Source organism: Argiope bruennichi, chromosome 3, assembly GCF_947563725.1.
Source record: "Argiope bruennichi chromosome 3, qqArgBrue1.1, whole genome shotgun sequence".
NCBI classification, from domain to species: domain Eukaryota; kingdom Metazoa; phylum Arthropoda; class Arachnida; order Araneae; family Araneidae; genus Argiope; species Argiope bruennichi.
In genome coordinates this window covers 51,697,661-51,718,965 of record NC_079153.1, presented here as the reverse complement: position 1 = coordinate 51,718,965, position 21,305 = coordinate 51,697,661, and the positions used below count along the sequence as shown (strand labels likewise).

The 21,305-nt window shown below is 28.9% G+C and overlaps 1 protein-coding gene across 1 annotated transcript in view; it reads left to right on the top strand.

Annotated features, from left to right (window-relative positions):
- The window catches only part of LOC129962486 (uncharacterized), a 78,825-nt gene that overhangs the window by 18,995 nt on the left and 38,525 nt on the right, over positions 1-21,305 (top strand). The window contains exons 2-3 of the mRNA XM_056076222.1: positions 20,514-20,624; positions 20,763-20,860. Coding sequence (XP_055932197.1) covers positions 20,595-20,624; positions 20,763-20,860 — 128 coding nt within the window. The 5' untranslated portion in view covers positions 20,514-20,594. The remainder of the gene's footprint in view (positions 1-20,513; positions 20,625-20,762; positions 20,861-21,305) is intronic.

The window sequence follows — 21,305 nt, the reverse complement described above, 5'->3', positions numbered from 1 at the left end:
CCCCCCCCGTCGGCGAGAGACTGAGAGTTTCGGGGACGATTAGGACGATTGTAGAGAGTAGCGCATTATCGAATGTGATTATTTAAAATCCAACTTAGTTAATATATTGTAAACAGTCGAAGTATCCCAAGTACAGGTTAAAGTAATTTGGCTATATTCGGCAAAATAATCAATAGGGTGGTAGGCCAATAATATACCGTATTTTGCGGATAATTTTTTTATAGACCGAACTAAGAACTGAATGCAATGGATGTCGAAGATATTAAGTTCGCAAATTTTCAGACATCTGATTCAAATGTCGTTCATTAAGCTTATAATTTGTACTACTTTTGGTAATATAACCGACAAGGTAATAAGTGAATAAGATACCGACAAGGTGATATTCTCATTTTGCTAGAAATTTTTGATCGATGCCGGTGATATTCTTAATGCGGTGAATGCCGAAAACATTAAATCTGCGGATTTTCAGACATTTGATTGAAACGTCATTCATTTAGCTTATAATTTACACCAAATTTGGCAATATATCAGACAAGTGAATAAGATATCGCATTCTTCCGGCAACTTTTAGGTGACCGACTATGAACTGAATGTTGAAGACTCTATCCACAAATTTTCAGACATTTGATTCAAATGTCGTTCATCAAGCTTTTGATTTGCAATACTTTTGGCAATATAACCGACAAGACGACATGTGAATAAGACACAAGATATATCCCATTTTGTCAAACAATTTTGATCGGCCGACTAAGAATTCAATGTGAATGGTTGTCGGCGAGTCTAAATTCTCAGTCATTTTATTTAAATGTCATAATGGTCATTCAGCATTTAATTTATATTAAATATTGAATAATCAATAAGCTGTCCAATGAATAAGACGTCACATTTTTCCTGACTAATATTTGTCCTTCGGATAAGATTTTATCATAGATTATGGAAAAAAAATTGTTTTCATCACTTCGATACCTCCAGTGGAATTTAGAGAAATTAATGCTTTTATATTATTCATGAATAAGACGATACAGTTTTTTTCCATAATTCATCATTCAAATTCAAGTTCTAAAACTTATCGTCATCTTATTTATATAACTATTACTTCCGAATTAATAAATTTATTTTATTCATTTTACTATGAGAATAGTCAGACTAAACTCTAGTTAATGGTTAAACTAAATTTAATAAAACACTCTTTTCTTTTGACACTCTTGTGAATATGCTTGCTAAAAAGAGTTATTTTGCTGTAGCCACATTATATGAATTCATTATAAATCACTGAAGTAAGTAAATTGTATAATTCGAAATGAAATTTATTTAACAGTAAAATATCTGTTTTCTTTTGTAATCTAATTTAACAGGCCACAATTATTATACTAAATAAATATTGCTGACTGCAGTTGACTACAAAAATAAATAAATATTTGTGGTTTGATAGCTTTTTAGCTACACTAAGAGTTTACCCAAGTATGCAATTTGTTAAATAAATTGCAACCTATCTTCCGACTATCCCTTCAATATTATGACTATGTAATTGGGAACGTATCGTTTATATATTATTTTTTTCTTTCAATTACTATTCTCGGCTAAAAGTATGTAACTTCAGATACTTCTAAATTTTTAATAGACTTTGAATAAAGATGTCTTAATAAAAAGATGATTAAAATAGTTATTTTTAGAATATTCATAAATAACATATTAACCCCTTGACATACGAAATTACTTAACTTCCTAATAAGATGGCAAATCTTATTTCGGACAATTACTGTTATTTTAATCCCTAGAATAATACAAGGGCATTTGAGGTAATGATGCATTTTCAAGGGATTTTTGCATTTTAAATTACTTAATGCTTTCATTTAATTTCAGATTTAAAATTTAAAATTCAATAATTCCATAAGTGAGTTAGATTCGCCATTGTATATGAAGGGGTTAAAAAACCCAATGCATGCAACTGAGGAGATAAAACTCACGTTTTGGGGTGGAATGTTAGTTTGCAATAACTTCGAATTAAAAATGTACTTAACCATAGAACGTGTGCCTAAAAATGATGATAAAGGAATTGATATTCAAGATCTAATTGCTGTTTAATAAAATGCATTGGTTTTTAAGCCTAAATATATATTGAAAATAAATACGTGGGGGATCTAACGTTTAAGCAGTCCATTTTTCATAAGAATATTTTTCATATCTTACATAAAATAGTAAGTTTATACATCCATTTAGAAAGTATTTTCTCCAGCCTTCTTAAGAAACAACAACATTGTATCTTTTCAGCATTCTATACTGTTCGTGTCTGATCTATAGTAAATTTTTGTTGAGCACACGCATTTATTCTCCTCGGATTCGAAACACCTTTTCTCGTTGTTGCAATCCTCACTTAACAAATATTTTAGGTAGGGAACTATGCTGAAAATCTATTTTTTGGAGAAAATATCGAATATTTTTTATTTATTATTCTAGATTTCTAAAAAAAATTTCTTTTATAAAACTTTTAACATTCATTTTATATAGATTCCCCGATAAGAACATGCATTTGTTCATTTAGAATGACACGTCATTCTGGCGCAATTTATGTTCCTATCTATATATTACAACCTAGAATAAAATATAATCATATTTTTTTCTAAAATTAGATCTCAATGCAATTAAATTTCAAAAGTCTTATAAAAAAATAGACTCAAATATTAGTGATATTTTGACAGTCAGTAAAAGAAACTGAGAACAACTTTTTTTTTTTTACAAATATCTTTGCAAATTTTTAACAATGAAAAACAGGGTCAGTATCTGAATAAAAAAAAGCTAAAGAATACTTTATTTTCTTTAATTAAATGTAAAATTAATTATTATGAGTTATTTTGAAGCCAAATGGGAGATATTGTGCTTGCCTCCCTGTCGGATTTGTCTTGCCTCCCCGTCGGCAAATCTTTGCCACCGCCTCTGCGTGGCCTCACCAAATAGTGGAATATTACTCAGTGAAAATTAGCCTGGGTGACCTTCCGGAGATTTTCTTGAAAACACCTTAATAAGGGTATTATACCTTTTATCCATGCAGGGCAGGTAAACGAATGTATTCGCGTGCGTCACGAGTTTGCTTGCCCTACTCGTGGCGTACGTAGATGGACTTTTTACATCTGTATGCACTATAGTATAGACCAGAGGTTCCCAAACTTTTTTTTCTCGTGGACCACTTTTAAAGTTTTACTATTTTCGGTAGAACCCCTGCTACTACATTTCTAATGTATTCCCAAAACTCCTAAAAAATATCACCCTAAATTGGGGGTGTTAAGAAGAAAAAAAAAAAATAGCACATTTTCTTGTGTCCTATTTATTAAAATAATACTTGTGGTTATACAAAATTATAAACATTTATTATTACAAACAATCAACAATTGACAAAAAATCAACAATGAACTCTGAAATGTAAATCAACAATAAAAAAAATAGTCATACTTTGAATGAGACGGATGTATTTGATGAATTGACAGCAAATTATCAATATTTGGTTTCAGTTTTGTCAGAAGTAATCTCAAATCTCCCCGTTCTGTGATGTTCAATCTGCTCGGCACTTTGCAAGTCTCGACATGTGGTGTACACTTGTACTATTATCTATTGTTCTATTCAGATCTGTGTTTGAACTGAGTCTCGAATATTTTTGAGTACCTACCTAGTGAATGATGCTACCTGCCTACGTTGATAGGTAAATCCAAGCCAAAATGTTTGTTCTTTATTATGAAAACCAGAAAATTTTTCGTGGACCCCCACTTACAACTTGTGAACCCCTGTTTTCTTTTCATTTCTACGTGGACCCCCGTGTGGTCTCCTATGGACCCCTGGGGGTTCACCTGGACCACTTTGGGAACCTTTGGTATAGACTGACAGAGATCCAACCTGTTGACGCATTTGCTTTAAATTTTGATGTTTACACTCATTAAATATTAACACTGTTTACACCAGCATTTTAAGTCGGTTTAAAGACCACATACAAATTTCATCCCTATAGCTCAAAATGTTTTTTGGAGTATTGGTTCACAGACAAAATCCTAAAATATATTTTTCGGACTCGGAGTGATCTGATAGGAGATTCGACAAAATTTCGAGTTTGCACTTTTTGACGATTACAGTGCTTTCTTTTTATATGCTTCGTATACGAGTAATTAAAAAAACTCTAATATCATTCATGCAATAATACTATCACATAATTCAGACATATCGAGGCATTCTGGACTTAGAGAGGCCGCTGCTTCAGTTATCTATCAACTAATTTCTATAGTCTTAAGAAATGTTTAGGAAAATATAATTCAAACGTTACTGTTTTGGGAGAGGGAATGAGTAAAATTTTTGGATCTTGTAGTGTCGAATGTTACTTTGTTTCTCATTTATACCAATAAACAATGGTATAAGAGCTCGGAAATAAACAGTAACTTCAAAAAGCGCATCCTTAAGGATTAAAATCTCTAGTAGCAGAAATCTCTAATTATATGTTTAACCGTTTACCGTTTAACCTAGAACTTACAAACTTGGCACATGTATACATCAGAGCATGAAAATGTGTACTAAGTAGCGATTTTTTTTTGAAATTTTAATCAAAAAAATCAAGCGAAATTTGGGTGTTTTTATATCATAATTTATAAAAATATTATTGCACGAAACTGACTTTTACATATTAAAATCTAAAAATTACTCTTTTCAATGATACCAACAGGCAATTTTTTTTTTCTAAATTGTGGTATTATTTAATTTTTTTTTTGCATTAACTTTAAATAATACATCTGATTTTTGAGATTAAATGAATACTGTTTTTATTGTGATCAAATATTTAGTCGCGGGATTTTCCCCCCATTGTTGAAAGCTACATAAGGATTCTAATTGATATGTATTGTTTACTTGAGGAATACAGCACAGTGTAGTTGCTTTGACATGAATATTAGATTAACCAGATAGTTATGCTTTTAACAAAGCTATAACATTGAAAAAATTGACTCAATTAGAATGTGTTATATACTCAATAAATAAAACAGATGCAAGATTTTTAAAATGCCATGATTGTTAATGTTATAAACACTTTATTACTAAAAAAAAATTTAAGGCTAGAATCATTAAAAGGAATAAAATATATTTTAAGAAAATTAAATCTTTTGATATATTTGTATATAAAAAGATTCAGTTAAAATTGATCACAGCCAATATTCCTAGTAAACCAGCTGATCACCAAAGGCGGTTAGTATGCAATAAAATAATTTTTTTTTCACTTTTATATCAAACATTTTTTATTCATTACAGATATTTGATTTTTCTGGATTTTAATTGCATTAAATAAATTTTTATATTTAAAATTATTTAGCTGAAATGGAAGATTCATTTTTAGCTGGTATAGATGTCAAAACGATGGTACGCATGCCATCTGACCATGGCTTTAAATTATAAAGTTCACCCCGGCATAGTCCTCGTAGTGCTTCAAAATGAGATGTTATTTTAAGTTTCCGTTAGTTTTTGAAACGATCTAAAAGAGGCTGTTCAAAGATTAAGTTGAAATCTTTCCACAGTATTCAGAAGAGTTCCATATGTTCCGTATATGGAAGTAGGTCGAGTTTAAAACCCAAAAAGAATCGAAATCATTCAAATGCCCACCCATATCGAAGAAGGGCTTTAGTTTCTTGAAACATAATTCTTCTAAACTCAATAAAGCTCAAATTAGCGTTCATCCCCAAATAGCCCTAAAGATCATGGTGGCCTGGTGGTAAGATCTCGGCTTCGGAACCGAAGGGTTTCAGGTTCGTGATCCGATTCCACTGAAGAACCGTCGTGTAAGGGGATCTGTTGCACGTTAAATCCGTCCGGGTCAAACGTCCTGCCGCTGGTGTGGTGTGGAAAGGGGGGTGCTAGATAGATCAGGTGTCGTCCTCGTCATCTGACCGCGGTTCAAAATTACTTCCCATTTTAGATTCATCCCATAATAGCCCTAGTGTTGCTTTAAAAACGGGACGTTAATATAACTAAAACTAAACCCAAAATAGCCCTTGTGCAGCTTCAAAATGGGAAGTTTATATAGTTTAACTAAACCACAAAACGGAAACTAATTATTTTTATTCACAAACAGCAATTACAATGATTAATCAACAATTTGACTTGTATTCTTATCAAAGTCTTTGTACCCGACTTTTAAAAACATTACAGAAAGAAATTCTTTGAAATTGCTGCAGGAATAGTGCTATTTTTGCATCTGAATTCCAGACAAGAGCTGCCCCAAATATTGAGGAAATAGCTGATTTTGTGTCTCAGTGGTTTTTCCGTTTTGGATATTCCATGTAAATTCCCTGGCAAAGAGTTCTTCAGCACTCAAAATGACTTCCTTGTTCAGCTTTTGTTTCGAAGCTTTGTCTTTTCCGGTGGAGTGTATGGAATAATATATACATGTTAAGCTATGCAAAATTGAAATGTGAAAGGATTTGAGGAAACGGTAGTTGAAAGATTAAATCTGATTTTCTTGGATAACAATTCATCATCTTTCCTGTTTTGTTGACTTTTCCGATTTGGTATCATTTAACTGAGTTTTTACAGTTTCATTTCCAAATTTTCATATGCTTCGGAAGAACAACCAACTTCAACACAATGCGGGGAATAACCGAACCATTCTTTTACGTTAAAATGGAGGTAAGATTGATAATTATTTTTTTTGCAATCGCATGATAATCTGCATCCTATTTTTATAATATAAATTTTGATATTAAATATTTAAGCGTAAATTCAATTGACGCAGTACATATAGAATAGGAATAGTTCAAAAAGAGGATTGTGGATTAGTTTTTTGATATCAGATAGACATCTGCTTCACTTTCTCGTATTAGAAGTATACAAAAAGAAAGCATTGCAATTGTTAAAAAGTTCAACCCCGGAGATTTTGTAGTTTTTAATCTCGCTGAGACCGAAAAGCGTACTTTTAGAATTATGTCTGTACGTCCGTCAGTCTTTCTATGAATATAACTAAAAAACGTATTGAGCTAAAGAGATGATTTTCGGTACATAATTTTCGCATTAAAACTGTATGTGTATTGAATTTTGGACCGAATTCGTCAACGGAGTGGCTGTCTAGTATATTCTTGCTTACTTATATAAGTGAATGAGATAAACGCAAAGACTTTGATAATAAAATTTAGTATAGCATCTTTTTGACCAAAATGATAGATCTATATTAAAATCTAAACCCAGCTGATTGAAACGGAGACGTCCAAAATTCATATTCGAATGTCTTCCTACCGGATTTCCAAATAGTCAAAATAAGCAATTGTCGAAGGGACCGAAGATACGAAAGGGCCTCAAAAGTATTCGGTATTTTCATTGTACTTTATTTTTATACTTTCATTTAATTTTATTTTGAAAGGACGATGCATACAAGCATATATACAAATCAAAATCGATTTCCTTTAGTATATAGTAAATTATTTTTGATTTTTACGCTACAAATTCTTTTTTCATAATTGATTGAATGATTCCCTAGTCGCGTCTCTGGCTCAGTTTTTGAGTATTCAGAATGCTTTAAGAAATTTGTAGTTTTTGTTTTCAATTAATTTTAAATTTAAATTTCCTTTTATTATATACGCAGTATATGCTGTGCTAGATTCTCTTCAATGTTATCGCAATTCGATGTTTTTAATATTATTTTGGGATATTTATTACTTAACAACTGTTTATATCGATATGAAATTAAAATCAATAAAAATACCTGGTTTCGAAAATCTGGAAGAGGTGAGATGGCCTTTAGATTACCTAAAGGCTCCAGAGAATTCATGGCTTCAAGTTGCATTTCAAGCTTTTAAGTTAAATTTATTCCTTTTATTTAAACATGCATCGGACATCTTGCAAATGGCGTAGAATGCCATTAAGTGGACGGTTTTTGTTAATGATAAAAATTATTAATTGGTTGTTATAAAGTCAAGAATACCGAAACAACTGGATTTCCTGATAGTTCTTTTGAGCCATTGATAAGCTCTGAAAGTTAACTGAATTATTTTTTTAGCATTTTCCTGGACAATTCTAATTTTTTTCGCATACACGCACGCAAGCAGACACACGCACATGGTCACACATCATTTGTCATTTATTTAAGAAAACTTATTTAGATAAATAAAATCTATCTTTTCCCGTTGGTTAAACTTTCAAAGCGTTCGATGAGAACTGATATATAATTAATAAAGAATTAACATCGATTCTAAGGTTAACAGAAATTTACGATTAATATCGTGTGACCATTGCGTGTTTCAGTTGTGTATCAAACCATACAAAAATAGCAACACGCTTCATATCAACAGGTCTTGAAAGATTTGACAACTCACTGAAAATGAATTCTAAACATTGCAAGAGATAATTTATGTGGAGGATGGTCGTCTCGATGAAAACTGCTTTCTTTTTCTTTTTTCGTGGAACACCTTTTTATCATTCTCAAATAAAGGTCGGATCGCTAATAAACATTGTTATCTGTGACATAAGTGATACAGATAAGAAACGAGATGATCTAAACTATATAAGCAAGTCTCCTTTTCACTACTTTATTTTTTATTTTATTTTTTTATTCACGGCCGATTTGTTTAAATTGTTGAGAAATTTTTCTTGGTAGTAGATCGTCAACGTCTTGCGTAACAAAGTCCACAGATAAAGTAATGCGAAATTTTCTCTATCATTTTATTTTAAAAACACGAACTCATTGAGAGTGTCCTGGTTTTTCAGAGGATACCATTCGGTTTTTGTTTCCTCCAAATATTTCGAGGTGCATATTACAAGGTATGAATTAATTTTCCCTCTATAAATATGAGTATTAAAATATTAATTTCAATATTAAGGTAATTTGACTTTTCTAACTATTCGATTTTAAATAGGATAGCAGTGTTTCATAGAACGTGTCGCAATATTTTTATGTATATATTATTTTTGATTCAAACAATGTGTATTACTATAAGACAGAAATTAATTTCTAATTGTATCAAAGTAATTCGCAGCTAATTTTTACTTAAATTTTTTAACATCTGCTTTTTTTAACAGGGCTATACAAAGCCATTACGTGTTCATGTTTTTAAGGCTATCGCTTGATCTGCGCAAAGTTATCGAAATATTGGCCAATTTCTATTAAAAGTTGGTTTCGTTTTCTTAAAGTTTAGTTTATTCAATTAAACTTTAAAACTTGCATTAATGTAAGTCCTAGGAATTTAAAAGAATGTTATCTAATTTCTTTTCAGTTTGTGTTATGGCAAGTATTCTGATGTTAAAAAGTACATAGTATATGATAATTTTATGGTATGCTTTGTATGAACTACGATTAAATTTCTGAAATTGGTCCAGTTTCCTGGGATGTTAAACTCCTAGAATTTTGCAACTTAAATATTAATTTTTTGCAAAGTTCCTTGTGTCATTTCATAAACAGAAAAGTCTTTTCCTCTTATAAATATAAATAATTACCTTTGATCAAATGCTGTATGTAAAATAATAAATATTTACTATTCAGTGATATCATAATGAATAATAATGATTATTTAAAGTTTATTTCTAATTCTTGGAAATTCGTAAACTAATTTGGAGTTGAAAGTAGAAAAAAAATTAAATTTCGTAATGTGCAAAACTGCTGCGACATGCACATCTGTTAAATATATTCCAATGGAACCAAAATAAGTACTTAAAAGCAGGTGGTAACACGTAAAGATATTACGTCATTAGTCATAAATACATAATGATTACATGATAATAAATCCTTATTATAAACAAGCTATAAATAACGGAAACATTTTCATGAAGCATTTTTGTTATATCGTAAAAAGATATAATTGTTCATCCTGGTTTAATTTTGTTTTGTTTTATTTATTCTTCTTGCTTTTCTGCTTATGGTATTTAAATATATTCACTCTATCAGCGCTGCATGTCCATAGAGTTTTACCGAAATTGTCAATTCTCTTATATTATAAATTCCCCATAAAAAACGTGGTTATTAGTTTAATTTACACAAGGAATATATATTTTTTCTAAAATAGTGGCGATGTTTTGATCAGAACCGTAAAGTGGGACAACTGCTCCAAGGGGGAACAACTTTGTTTTTGAAAAGCATTATTTGATCCCCTATTAATTTCTGGAACTAAGCAATTAAGGTGTCAATGATTTCATCGCATACAAAAGATTTTTGGCCTTTTACACTTTAACCTTTCGCATAGATAGTCTTTTTGCACGGTTATATCGGCGCTTTTGTTCTTAATTTGTCGAATAAGTGTTTTCAATAGTCAACTTAAATTATTCGAACAGCCCTTCATTCAAATACAAATAACAATTTGTTTTTGAATACAATCAATACATACAATACATTTTGAATACATACAATAACAGTCAGTATATAACTGATATTTGATGCATAATATTTTGGTTTAATAATATAACTTGGAGAAGTTTCAGGAGAAATTTAGGTAAAAATGGCATAACTTTGTAAATCTAGAATTTTAGGTAAAAATGGCATAACTTTGTAAATCTAGAATTTTAGGTAAAAATGGCATAACTTTGTAAATCTAGAATTTTAGGTAAAAATGGCATAACTTTGTAAATCTAGAATTTTATTTTCGTTTCAAGTTTTTGTATCATTTTCAAATCGAATGTTTTTCGTGTTTAAATATTTCAGATACATAGACACATTAAGACCAAGTTGGGAAGCCACAAGTATTAAAATTGAGATTATAATATATTGCAATTTGCTGTTTTTCATGGTTTATAAGGTAAAGACTATTAGAAAATCATTGGAAAGATATAATATGTCTGAAAAAATCGAGAAAAAAAAAGTCAGGTGTCTCCATTCGAAGACACCAGGCTTTATTGAGCTGTCATGAGAAAGATGAGACCCTCGTATGTCTCTTACTTGTGTAGATTGGGTAATGATGCTTATCGTGAAAGATTTTTTATATTCTTTTGGAAGACAGAATCCACAATTTTACTGTTGAAGGGAAAAGACCAATTCGCTTTAAGTGCTTCTAAATCAAATGAAATGGGGGTAAGGGTTTGTAAATGGATGCACAATCAGATGAATAGTTATAACATGATTTGGTTAAGCTTTTTCTTTCAGCTTTATCAGACAAACATGATGAAATGTTGAAGGTCAGTGTGATCCGGGAAATTGATGGCATGGTTCTTCAAAACAAAAGCTTTGAATATTCATAGTGGTTAATTCTTGAAGAAAAAGATTAAGTATTTTGTTGGTAAACAAAAGTGTTTGTTTGGAAATAGTTTTAGGTATTATCATATTTTCATACGAATGACAGAAGCAAAAAGTTTCATTTTCCAGATGTGCATAATGAAATTTTACTGTACATGCAACATATTGAGTACATAATTGAACCTTCTTATAACGAAAACCTATGAAATTTACTTTTCAAATGTTACAAATTTTTAAGTTATGATGTTTATGAATTTTAAATATTGAATTTTTTATACGTAACGAGTCAATATTAATGTCTAATTAATGTGTCTAGTTTAAAAAATATTTTCTTATATTTTGATGGGTTTCGACTGGTTTTAACTCGGCTGACAAAATTGTTTTTTTTTCCAGGGTAATTGTTTATCTTTTAAACAAATGCATGTTTACTTAAACTTCATACTTCCATAGAATGTAAAATTAGCGAGTTAAAGTAAAAAGGGGTTTATGATGAATTTGGATTATTTTTATACTTTGTTAGTTTGGAAAGCAAAGTTTTCCCAGTTTACAGTACCTAAAGATACTTAAATGAATTTCTACTATCCAATTTTTTCGAAATTTAAAAATTGACTTCTTTAATATTTTTGATTGTATTTCCATTGTAAGTTTTTTTTTTAACTTTTCGATAAAATAAATGGAAATAAAAGCAAAATAATATTGATAAATAAAAATAAAATATTTTATAAATATTATGCAATTAAATTTTATTATCTAATTCGAATACTTTTTAATGCATTTCTAATAATTAAGATCGTATTGCATTTACTTTAAGGCATTTGTAAGCATCTTTATGCACGAAATAATAGAAGGAATTAACCAAACAGAATTTTCTATTCTTTATTTTATATTATTTGAAAGAATCAGCGATATGAAGCTTCATTCTAAATATCATTGCCTTTCGTATCGAAAAATCATTTTAACGCAGGCATGATATTAATTTCTGTTTAATGTGAGCAATAATATGTGATATCAATTGCTGCTATTAAATACATTGTTCCTCTTTTTTATTTTAATGAGCCAGATATCAAAATAGCATTCGAACTTCCGGGAAAATGTAAAGTATTCTGTGAAATGCAACATCCGTTTGAAAGCCCAGATTCGAGTTATTCAAACAAACAGTAAATGCAAAGTGATTTTCAGCAATTCTTCGAAAATTCAACTGCATTTGCCAGAAAAAGTATGCGTATGGGTTTGAGAAATAAGGATTATCCAACCAACTACTTAATTTTAATTTAGAATCAATAACAATTAATTTTTACAAATTTTTAAGCGAATGCAAACTTTTCTGGAGGTTTTTCTTATAATATTTTTAGTTTAAATAATTTTTTAAATAAAAAAACAGCATGTGCTCTATTTCTGAATTTCTTGTTCAAATAGAATTTATACTATTCAGAATATGAAATTAACATTATCATTATAATGTGCTTTTTCTTATTCTTGAATATTTATTATGTGTTTATATGCAGTCTTTTTTTTTCAAGTATATATAATTTAAACTACATTGTTTAAGTTGGGTTTTGCAAAAATGGAATTTACCAACAGATTATTATAAAATGTACATTATATAATTAACATATAGAAAATTGTTAAATATATTCTCTTAAAATTAATATAGATGAAACAAATTTCATATTTTTTAATATTTAATGGTATCTCTGAGAAATCGGTTACTTGACAATTATTATTTTTTTACTCTTTAGGTGTTAAATGCTCAAAATTCTGTGGTAGCATCCCTTAATATATCTAATGAACATCCTTTTCCTCGCATGGCTTGTTGCTTGTTTTTCATTTCGTAATTTTCTTGCTTTCTGAAGGAAATTTTGAATAATATTATTCTAAATGAATAATATTTAAAAATCTATTCAGCATTAAAAAACAATTTATTCAATGATGTTAATATAATTAACAAGATGTTTTTTTTTGTTCATCCCATACTATTGAAAAATAGTTCTTTTTATTACAATTACAATAGCATAAGCGTTTTATTGTAATTACTATCAAACCGGCGGAGCGCCAAAGAGCGTGAGAGTACAAGGTAAAAATAAAAGTGTATATTGTTTTCCTACGTATTCTAAAACCTTCCGCGCTTTTGCGCATGCGTTAGAGTGGGTTTAATTCTTCAAAATAGGAAGTCAGAGAAAAGATAAGAGGAGATGTTTACATTGAACAATAAAGTAAACTCGGATTACTCGTGGTCTTATGAGGTATAAGCATTGCAGATAATTCGCAATACTGTAGGAAAAAGATATTTCAGAGCGATTTTTATTTACTGTAAGAGGCATACATTTGAAATTATGATGAATAAATGGAAGATTTCTATACTTAAAATTTGGTAATTTACTATTTTACAAAATAGGGATTTTTTTTATGTTCAAATCCTTCTTTTTTTATGCTAATGAATTTTTTGACTATATTTTGGATAATCCATCGTTTATAACAAAAGCAGATAATCGAGAGTATGTTCTATTTTAATTTTTTTTTCATTTAAGAAGTTGCTGTAAATATGGAACGTCTTAAAAATATTATTTTGAAAATATATGGTATTTTTAAATATATAATTTAATATTTTTAAAAAACATTAATAATAATAATGTTTTAACTTAAAAATTATTATTTTAAATATATTACATGAAATAATTAGCAAAATTTGAACCAGCGCTTGAATTAGCCATAAACGCAATCGATACGCAATTTCGAATTAAAATAATGCGGTCAGAAATGACTCTCACATACACTTGAAAAATGAACGAAAAAGTATCTATTAGGAGGAAAATCAAGGCAAATAATGAGGAAGAATTCCTGAAATGTGAACATCCTTCCGCTTCTCACCCCTTAGTGAAATAGAATCGTCGAAAAGGGGTAGTCTTAGAATATTGAACCGAACAATACATAATTTCTCAAATTATTGCTGGAAGCATTCAAACAAACAAGCCCCCATATATTCATGTTAATTTTTTAAATAAATGTGTGTGTTTTGTGTTTAGCTTCTTAGTCAGTGAAGAAAACAACGGAAAAGTGCTGGGAAAGTGTCGCATCCCATTGATCCAATCCAATGTCTAATTCAGTTTTGCTTTACATGGTTAAAATTTTATCCGCTTGGTGGTCAAATAGTACACGACCAAATTTCTTTTACTTGTTATGTTCGTGAATTATTATGCTCACCTAGATATGCATTGGATCATATTTCTAAAAATGTATTTTTTTCGGACTCGGTGAGTTCTAAACGACACTACACAAGCTAGTAAAATGTGTTTTTAAGGTCAATTACCGAATTATCATATGAATTTTTTTATTACAAAATTTGGCATTTACAATCATTGATTTGATTGCAACAATAACAAAAGCTTGGATATCCTTATTTTAGAAGTTTGAAGTCTTTCGGGAAAGGTTTCGCAAATGTTGGTACCGGAGTGGAGAAAGAATGGTAGTCTTATAAGATGCTCTAGAGGGCAATTAAGATTTTGAAATTTTTTTCGATCAATTGAATGTATTATTTTATTGCGCAATTTGTATTACCACTGTAAGCATTTGCACAACTGTGCTTTTACTTATCAATACCATGAACATGAAAAACTGTTTATTTCAGTTCTACTAAATATTCAGATGACACTCGATGTGGATATTTAAATATTGCATAAATTTTTGAATATCAAAAATTAAATGTTAATGTATTAAATGTTTATCTTAAAACATTAAGGATAAACCTTTAATACATCAAAAATATTATTAATAATATTAAAAAATAAATATTTATGTTAAAATATTAAAGTCGCTTTCTATTTTATGAATGGAAAATGACATACTGGCAAGGAAACTCCATGTCATAGAAAAAAAAAGTTTCTTTGTCTATTGTTTGTTTTTTCGATTTTCGTCTTTAAATTCAGCTTTTTCATAAATGCAAATTTTTAGGCAATAACAATACTTTCAAATATATCCATTCATAAGTTTTAGATACACTTCAATTACATGTGGATGGAAAAAAAAATTTTGGTCATAGAAGCAGAATTTATGATATTACAGAAATATTATGTTTCGAAATATGTTGTCAATTTAAAAAAATGTTTGTAAGGGAGGTTTCTAAAATTAAAAATCACGTTTTGTCATCTTATGATTTACATCTGCAAACGAATTTTTTTTTGCATGTGTGTAAGCCTGAAAATTATAAATCAATAAATATCCTAAATCGGGTTTCGTGAAATTACCCGAAGTCGATCTTAATTTCTTATTGGAATACGTCATATAATGACATGTTAAATCCTAACTTTTAAATCATAGATTTGCAGATCAAAACATGAGTTATGTTGCCGAAAAAAAGCTGTTTAAAATGGATGGTTCCTTATAATTCAATTACAATAAATTAATAAATAATATGAAAAATTAGGCTTATATTGCTGATGTAAAATTTTTAAATAGTTCGAAGCATCTCTAATAAATTCCATTTCTAATTTCTGTTTCATTGTTGCGTTTTTTCCTGATTCACATTTTTATACTTCTAGTCATTTGGATTTTATAGACATATTCCGTGTTTCGATTTTATTATAAATTAATACAAATATTCGATTCCATGAGTGTGATACAGCTTAGCCAAAGATAGCTTTTGTGTCATAAAACTCAAATAAACTGAACTCATTATTTCTCATTAATATGCTACAAATATCATACATATACTTCAACAACAAAAATGCTGACAACCTTACAAAGAACATTTAACATTTCTGTGAAAGACATGAAGCTGGAACATTTTATTGATTAAATATTAAAAATAGTTTAGTTCATATTCATAAATGATATTGATGAATTCTGGAAATTTATTTCTATTACATTTTGAAATATATTATAGATAGCAATTTGAGTTATTAACTACTTGAAGTCATGTCCCGAAAACCATTTTTTCATATTCTCTAACAAAGGCCTCTAATAAAGGCCTTACTCCTCATAAAATTGTATATCCTCGGCAAAGCTGTGAACTCTACGATTGCTCATATTATTGCTTTTTCTTTTCAGAGCCCCTCACATCTGCATTTTGTGTTTAATAATACAATAGTACAATGAAACAAATATGCATTTTGTATGCCCTTTGCCTGATGTATTGAACCCAAATTTTGACACAGAATTGCAATTTTAGTAACAAGATATAAAATTTCGTTAATTTAAGTTGTTGTCTTTTTATGTTACTGCTTTCATATGCATGCGAAATGCAGACCTACAAACGGCCAACTCATTAATGGATTTCATTCAAAAGATTCAGATACTAAATCTCTGTGCCAAATTGTTTTCTATTTAGATCTTTATATTTTGTACTTATCGTGTTCACCAGTACTCAAACAACTAGACAAATTTCCTGTGCATTAATTTTATTCAAGGTTGGATAGAAATCTACAAATTTGGTATAAAGAATTTGAACTGAGGGAGTTGGAGGAGAATTTTCAAATAATAATTACAGTTTCAACGTTTATATTTTCTATTTAAAACGAATTAAATAAATGTGAACAAGTAGAAACAACTTATGCAATTTATAGATTGCGTCTAATCACTTCACTTTGTCTATCTTTGTTTTCTAATATTGTTTATAGTATCTTAAATGTGGGACATAAAAACCAGGAAGGAAAATGATTACTCTTTTTCCTTTTCAGTTTCTTTATAGTACACTAACATTTATCTCCAATATTCAAAATAATTTCATTGCTTCACATTGATAAAGTTTTTGAAATTCATTTACATTTCCTTCAGCGTAACGTAAATGAATTTCAAAATACTTACATCAATATGAAGCAATGAAATTATTATTGGTAATTTGCTGCCCTTTGCAGAAAATATTGAGTTTTGGTTCAAGTTCAACACATTTCTGATTTAAATGTTGAGGATTTATTTTGGGTTAAAGTTTTACGTTTAGTAATTTTATGAATAATTATTTATTTATTAACTAGCTGATGTATTCAGCGTTTTTCAATATGAAAATATTTCTATGTCTTTTTCTTATAAAAAATAAATATTTAAATAATTATCACAAAAACTTCATTAAACATGTTATATTTCAAAGTTTCTAAGTAAAATGTTAATGTAACAAAATTTTTATAGCAAGCGTTTAAGTTACTGTATATCATGTCATATATTGAAAAGTATGTTAAGATATATTTTAATATAAAAGATTTATAACGATCATAGTAATACGGAAATTTAATATCTTGTTGTTTCTCGAAAAATTACAGACTGACCCAAATTATTTTTAAAAGCAGTAGAAAGCTAATTTGTTGTATAAATTTTTAATGATTTTAAAAGAATGATACAAAATTTAGTTAAATATTTGGTACAAAAAAGATAATATGAGTGGGTTAAGAAGTGATAATTTATAAATCCTATTTTCTGGTTTTGTTATCCAACATTTTAGGAGTTAGTATAATTTTTTGGTATAAGAGTATCATTTCTAAAAAATTACTTTTAATTTCATAAAAATTATTTGCAATTTACTCATATCATAGGCTAATAATATCTTCAATAAAAGAATTAAATATCAAGAATTAACAATAAATATTTAAAATTTATCTGATCCATATATGACTAAGCATTCTATTAAAGTGATTAAATGTTATTATTATTCAGATTACCATGTATAAAAATAACTAACATAACAGGAAACTTGACATCTTGCTTTATCGCACGTATCACAAGTAGAGAAATAAATGTTTGACTCATATCCTGTTTATTTTCATCGGTAGCTTGTGGCCTTTAATATTAATTTTTTTAACCATATTTTGAATCCTGCGAAAACTATCGAATTATTTTTGAAAACTCTAAAAATATTGGGATGGTTCGATAACATTAGTAATACTTAAAAATTCAAATGCATTCTTATTTTCACTTCCTTATTTTCATTCCTTATCCAATGTTGTTTTCTAGCGCTTTCATTACCACGGTGAATTCATAATTTATTTACAGAAATTGAATTGATTTTGCAATCGAGTATTTTAAAATTTTGTTCACAGAAATGAATTATTAGCCTTCAGTTGATTGCACCATTTGATGTCTCGATTATTATCAGCTGTGAAGTGTTGCAAATAACGGACTGTTTAAGAAAACCTGAATATAGTAAATGATTTCAGCTCATTTAAAAGAATGACATTTTAAAGTATGAAGATAATTTGAATGGTCATTTAAGGTGTGCGTATACACTAAAAGATTTTCTTTTTTTAATTTTGACTTTAAAAATCTTGTTCTTTCACATTAGGTCATTAATATATGTTTAAACTCATTTCAGTGAGAAAAAATCATATTACGCTAATTATTAATTAATTAAATAATATTTAATGAGCTAATTAGCATATTTTTTGAAACATGATATCTTAAATTCTAATTGGTGCAGACACACAATTCTAGTTGGAAATTATGTCTAATATCAATCTTTATGTTGTCTGCCTCAATCAAGTTATAAAAATGCATAGTTTTTTAAACAATTTTTTCATCAACGATGAATAGAAAAGGCGTGATTTTCTCTGTCATTTTAACTTTTAAAAAGCTATTAAAAATTTATTTATATAAATATAACATTGATTAAGGCACAAAACATCCACTGTTTCATAGAGATTATTTTGATATATAAATAATTGTATTTGGTTAATATGATTGTTTGAATGAAGCAACATAGTGGAAAAATATCATTCTTCATAAAATGAGTTTTAAAAAAACCGAAACTAGTGTTTTTTGTGAAAGTACCTCAACAAAAATAATTATAAATCGAGAAATATTCCGAATATTTACAACTAGGTATCGTTAGAAAGCTAAAGGATCAGAGAACAGTTTGAAGCAATAAAAAATATTCGATATTTTGAACAATTTTTGAAGTTTTAAGTGTGTACGTACATCTTAAAAAACAAATTCATTTATGATTATTAGATTGACCCGATGTTTACCACGAAAATGTAAAAATGCCTTAAAATATGACGGCGAATATTTTAATAACTAATTATTTTGATTCGTCGGAAATTTAGGATTTTTTTGGCATATCTATTTTGACCTAAATGTAATTTTTGAAGTAATTAGGGTTAATATTGACTTTTAAATGATGTTTATTATTCTCAGAAATGCCACTATAACATTAGCAACGATCGATTTTTCTTAGCTGCGTTGTCGGCTTGATAAAAATAGCGCATAGAAAATAAATTTGCCTTCCGGCGATTTATCTCGACTTGAACGTTCGTTCAGTTACCCTTTTCACCCAACAATTTCCGTTGTGATAGTTGATTTAACATAGAACTTCCACTTGGACTTAAGAATAAATCGCAATTTTTAAAGTTTTATGGCAATAATGAGAATCTATGAAATAAACAAAAGCAAAATCATCCATTACAAGCAATTCAAAGGAGTCGAAGATTAACATCAAGAAAAAAAAATGCTAACTTTTTAAGATTATATTAAAATACTTCATACTAATATAGCTATTTTAAATGATAGTTCATCTACATGTTTAAAGTAACCAGAAAAGCTAACGAGCCTGACTTGCAGCCCCAACCATTTGGTAAAATTTCTCCAATTTTTATCTTATAGGAAAGCGTATTACTTCAAGATATGTTATTAATTGTCACCTGACCTTTACCAATCCCCATTTTCATGAGATATAAAAAACAATATTACACCATCGAATGTTCATTAAAAGAAAAAAGTTTGACAGTTTCCCAGCCCCAATCACTTACTATTTCACCAATTTATATTCCATACGAAAAATGTGATTCATATCTCAAATGGTTGCTGTACTCAACAAATCTCCATTTTTGGAAGGCATCCTAAATTAAAACTTTGACGCAATTCCCAATTTCAAGGACTGCATTGATTTTTCAGCCAATTTATTCCTCCATTTTGCAAGCTTAGCTCACCAATTAGAAACTCTATTTATACAGTGCAAATATAAATTACTATAAAAATAAATTTTTATTTAGTTATGATAAGATGTAGTTCATGTAAGTTGATTGACGTGACTAAGATAATATTATTAATGTGTTGAACAAGCATAGTAAAATTAAAAATAAACATTACAGTTCATTAGGTTGAAAATAAACATAAAACAGTATGGAATTCGTTTCAATTTGGTCTTCTGTAGTTGCTTATGTAAAAGATGAAACCAGAAACAATATGAACTGACTGCACTTAAGAATTCAGGCTGCTTGTTTTGCATTCGAATCGGACAAAAATCGTTTGCTACGTTTAGAAAACTTTCCATCTTGTTTATTTATGATCGTCTGTTTAAATTATTTCTCGCTCACTGGCGCGCTTTTGAATGCATATGAATTTCGTCTTTTTTTTTTTCTTTCAGGACGGTGAAGAATATGACAGCATTCAGCTGCAGAGCCTGAGCGAAGTCATCGAAATTTATTATCAGCTCCTGAAAAAAGAAATGGAGTCATCTGCGGCGGAAACTAAGAGGGTAAGTGTATTATTTGTTTAAGCTTTGACATTATCAGGCGCGACGTTGCACTTCTTCCGTTATTTTCAATGTTTATTTCTCTCTCTTGTTTTTATAGTATTTTCCCTTTTTTTTATACCAGCATTTGTTATTTTACAGAAGAACAGTTTTAACGGAACCTTACAAGAAGAGGCAGCCAACCATTTGACAGAGTTTGCTGAGAAAAATCAGATAACTTCTTTTTCTCAAGCACTTGCGTAAGTTTTCGATCGTTGATAGCATAATCTATACACACTGATTAGTTTGTGTCCCAGTTTCGAAAAGTCTCTAGATTCTAGGACAGAAGGGAGACATTTTTAAATTAGCATACCGATATTTTTAACATGTTACATAATCTGGAACAATGAATGCCTAGATAAAAATGACAATTTACCCAGTAGTGGATTTATGCATTTTTCTCATTATCAGGTCTCTCTATTAATAAATTAATCTATTTATCTTGACATATTTTTTAACGCAATATATTAATAATTTAATTTTGGTTGCTTTTTTATTTTATTAATTTTTATATAAAAAATATAGTTATTTATTTATTTTATAAATTACGACTGGCATCCAAATTTGCATAAAAATTATCAAAACAGATGCTTGGTGTGTATATACTAGAATAACTGTGTGAATGAACATAATGAAAAAGACCTG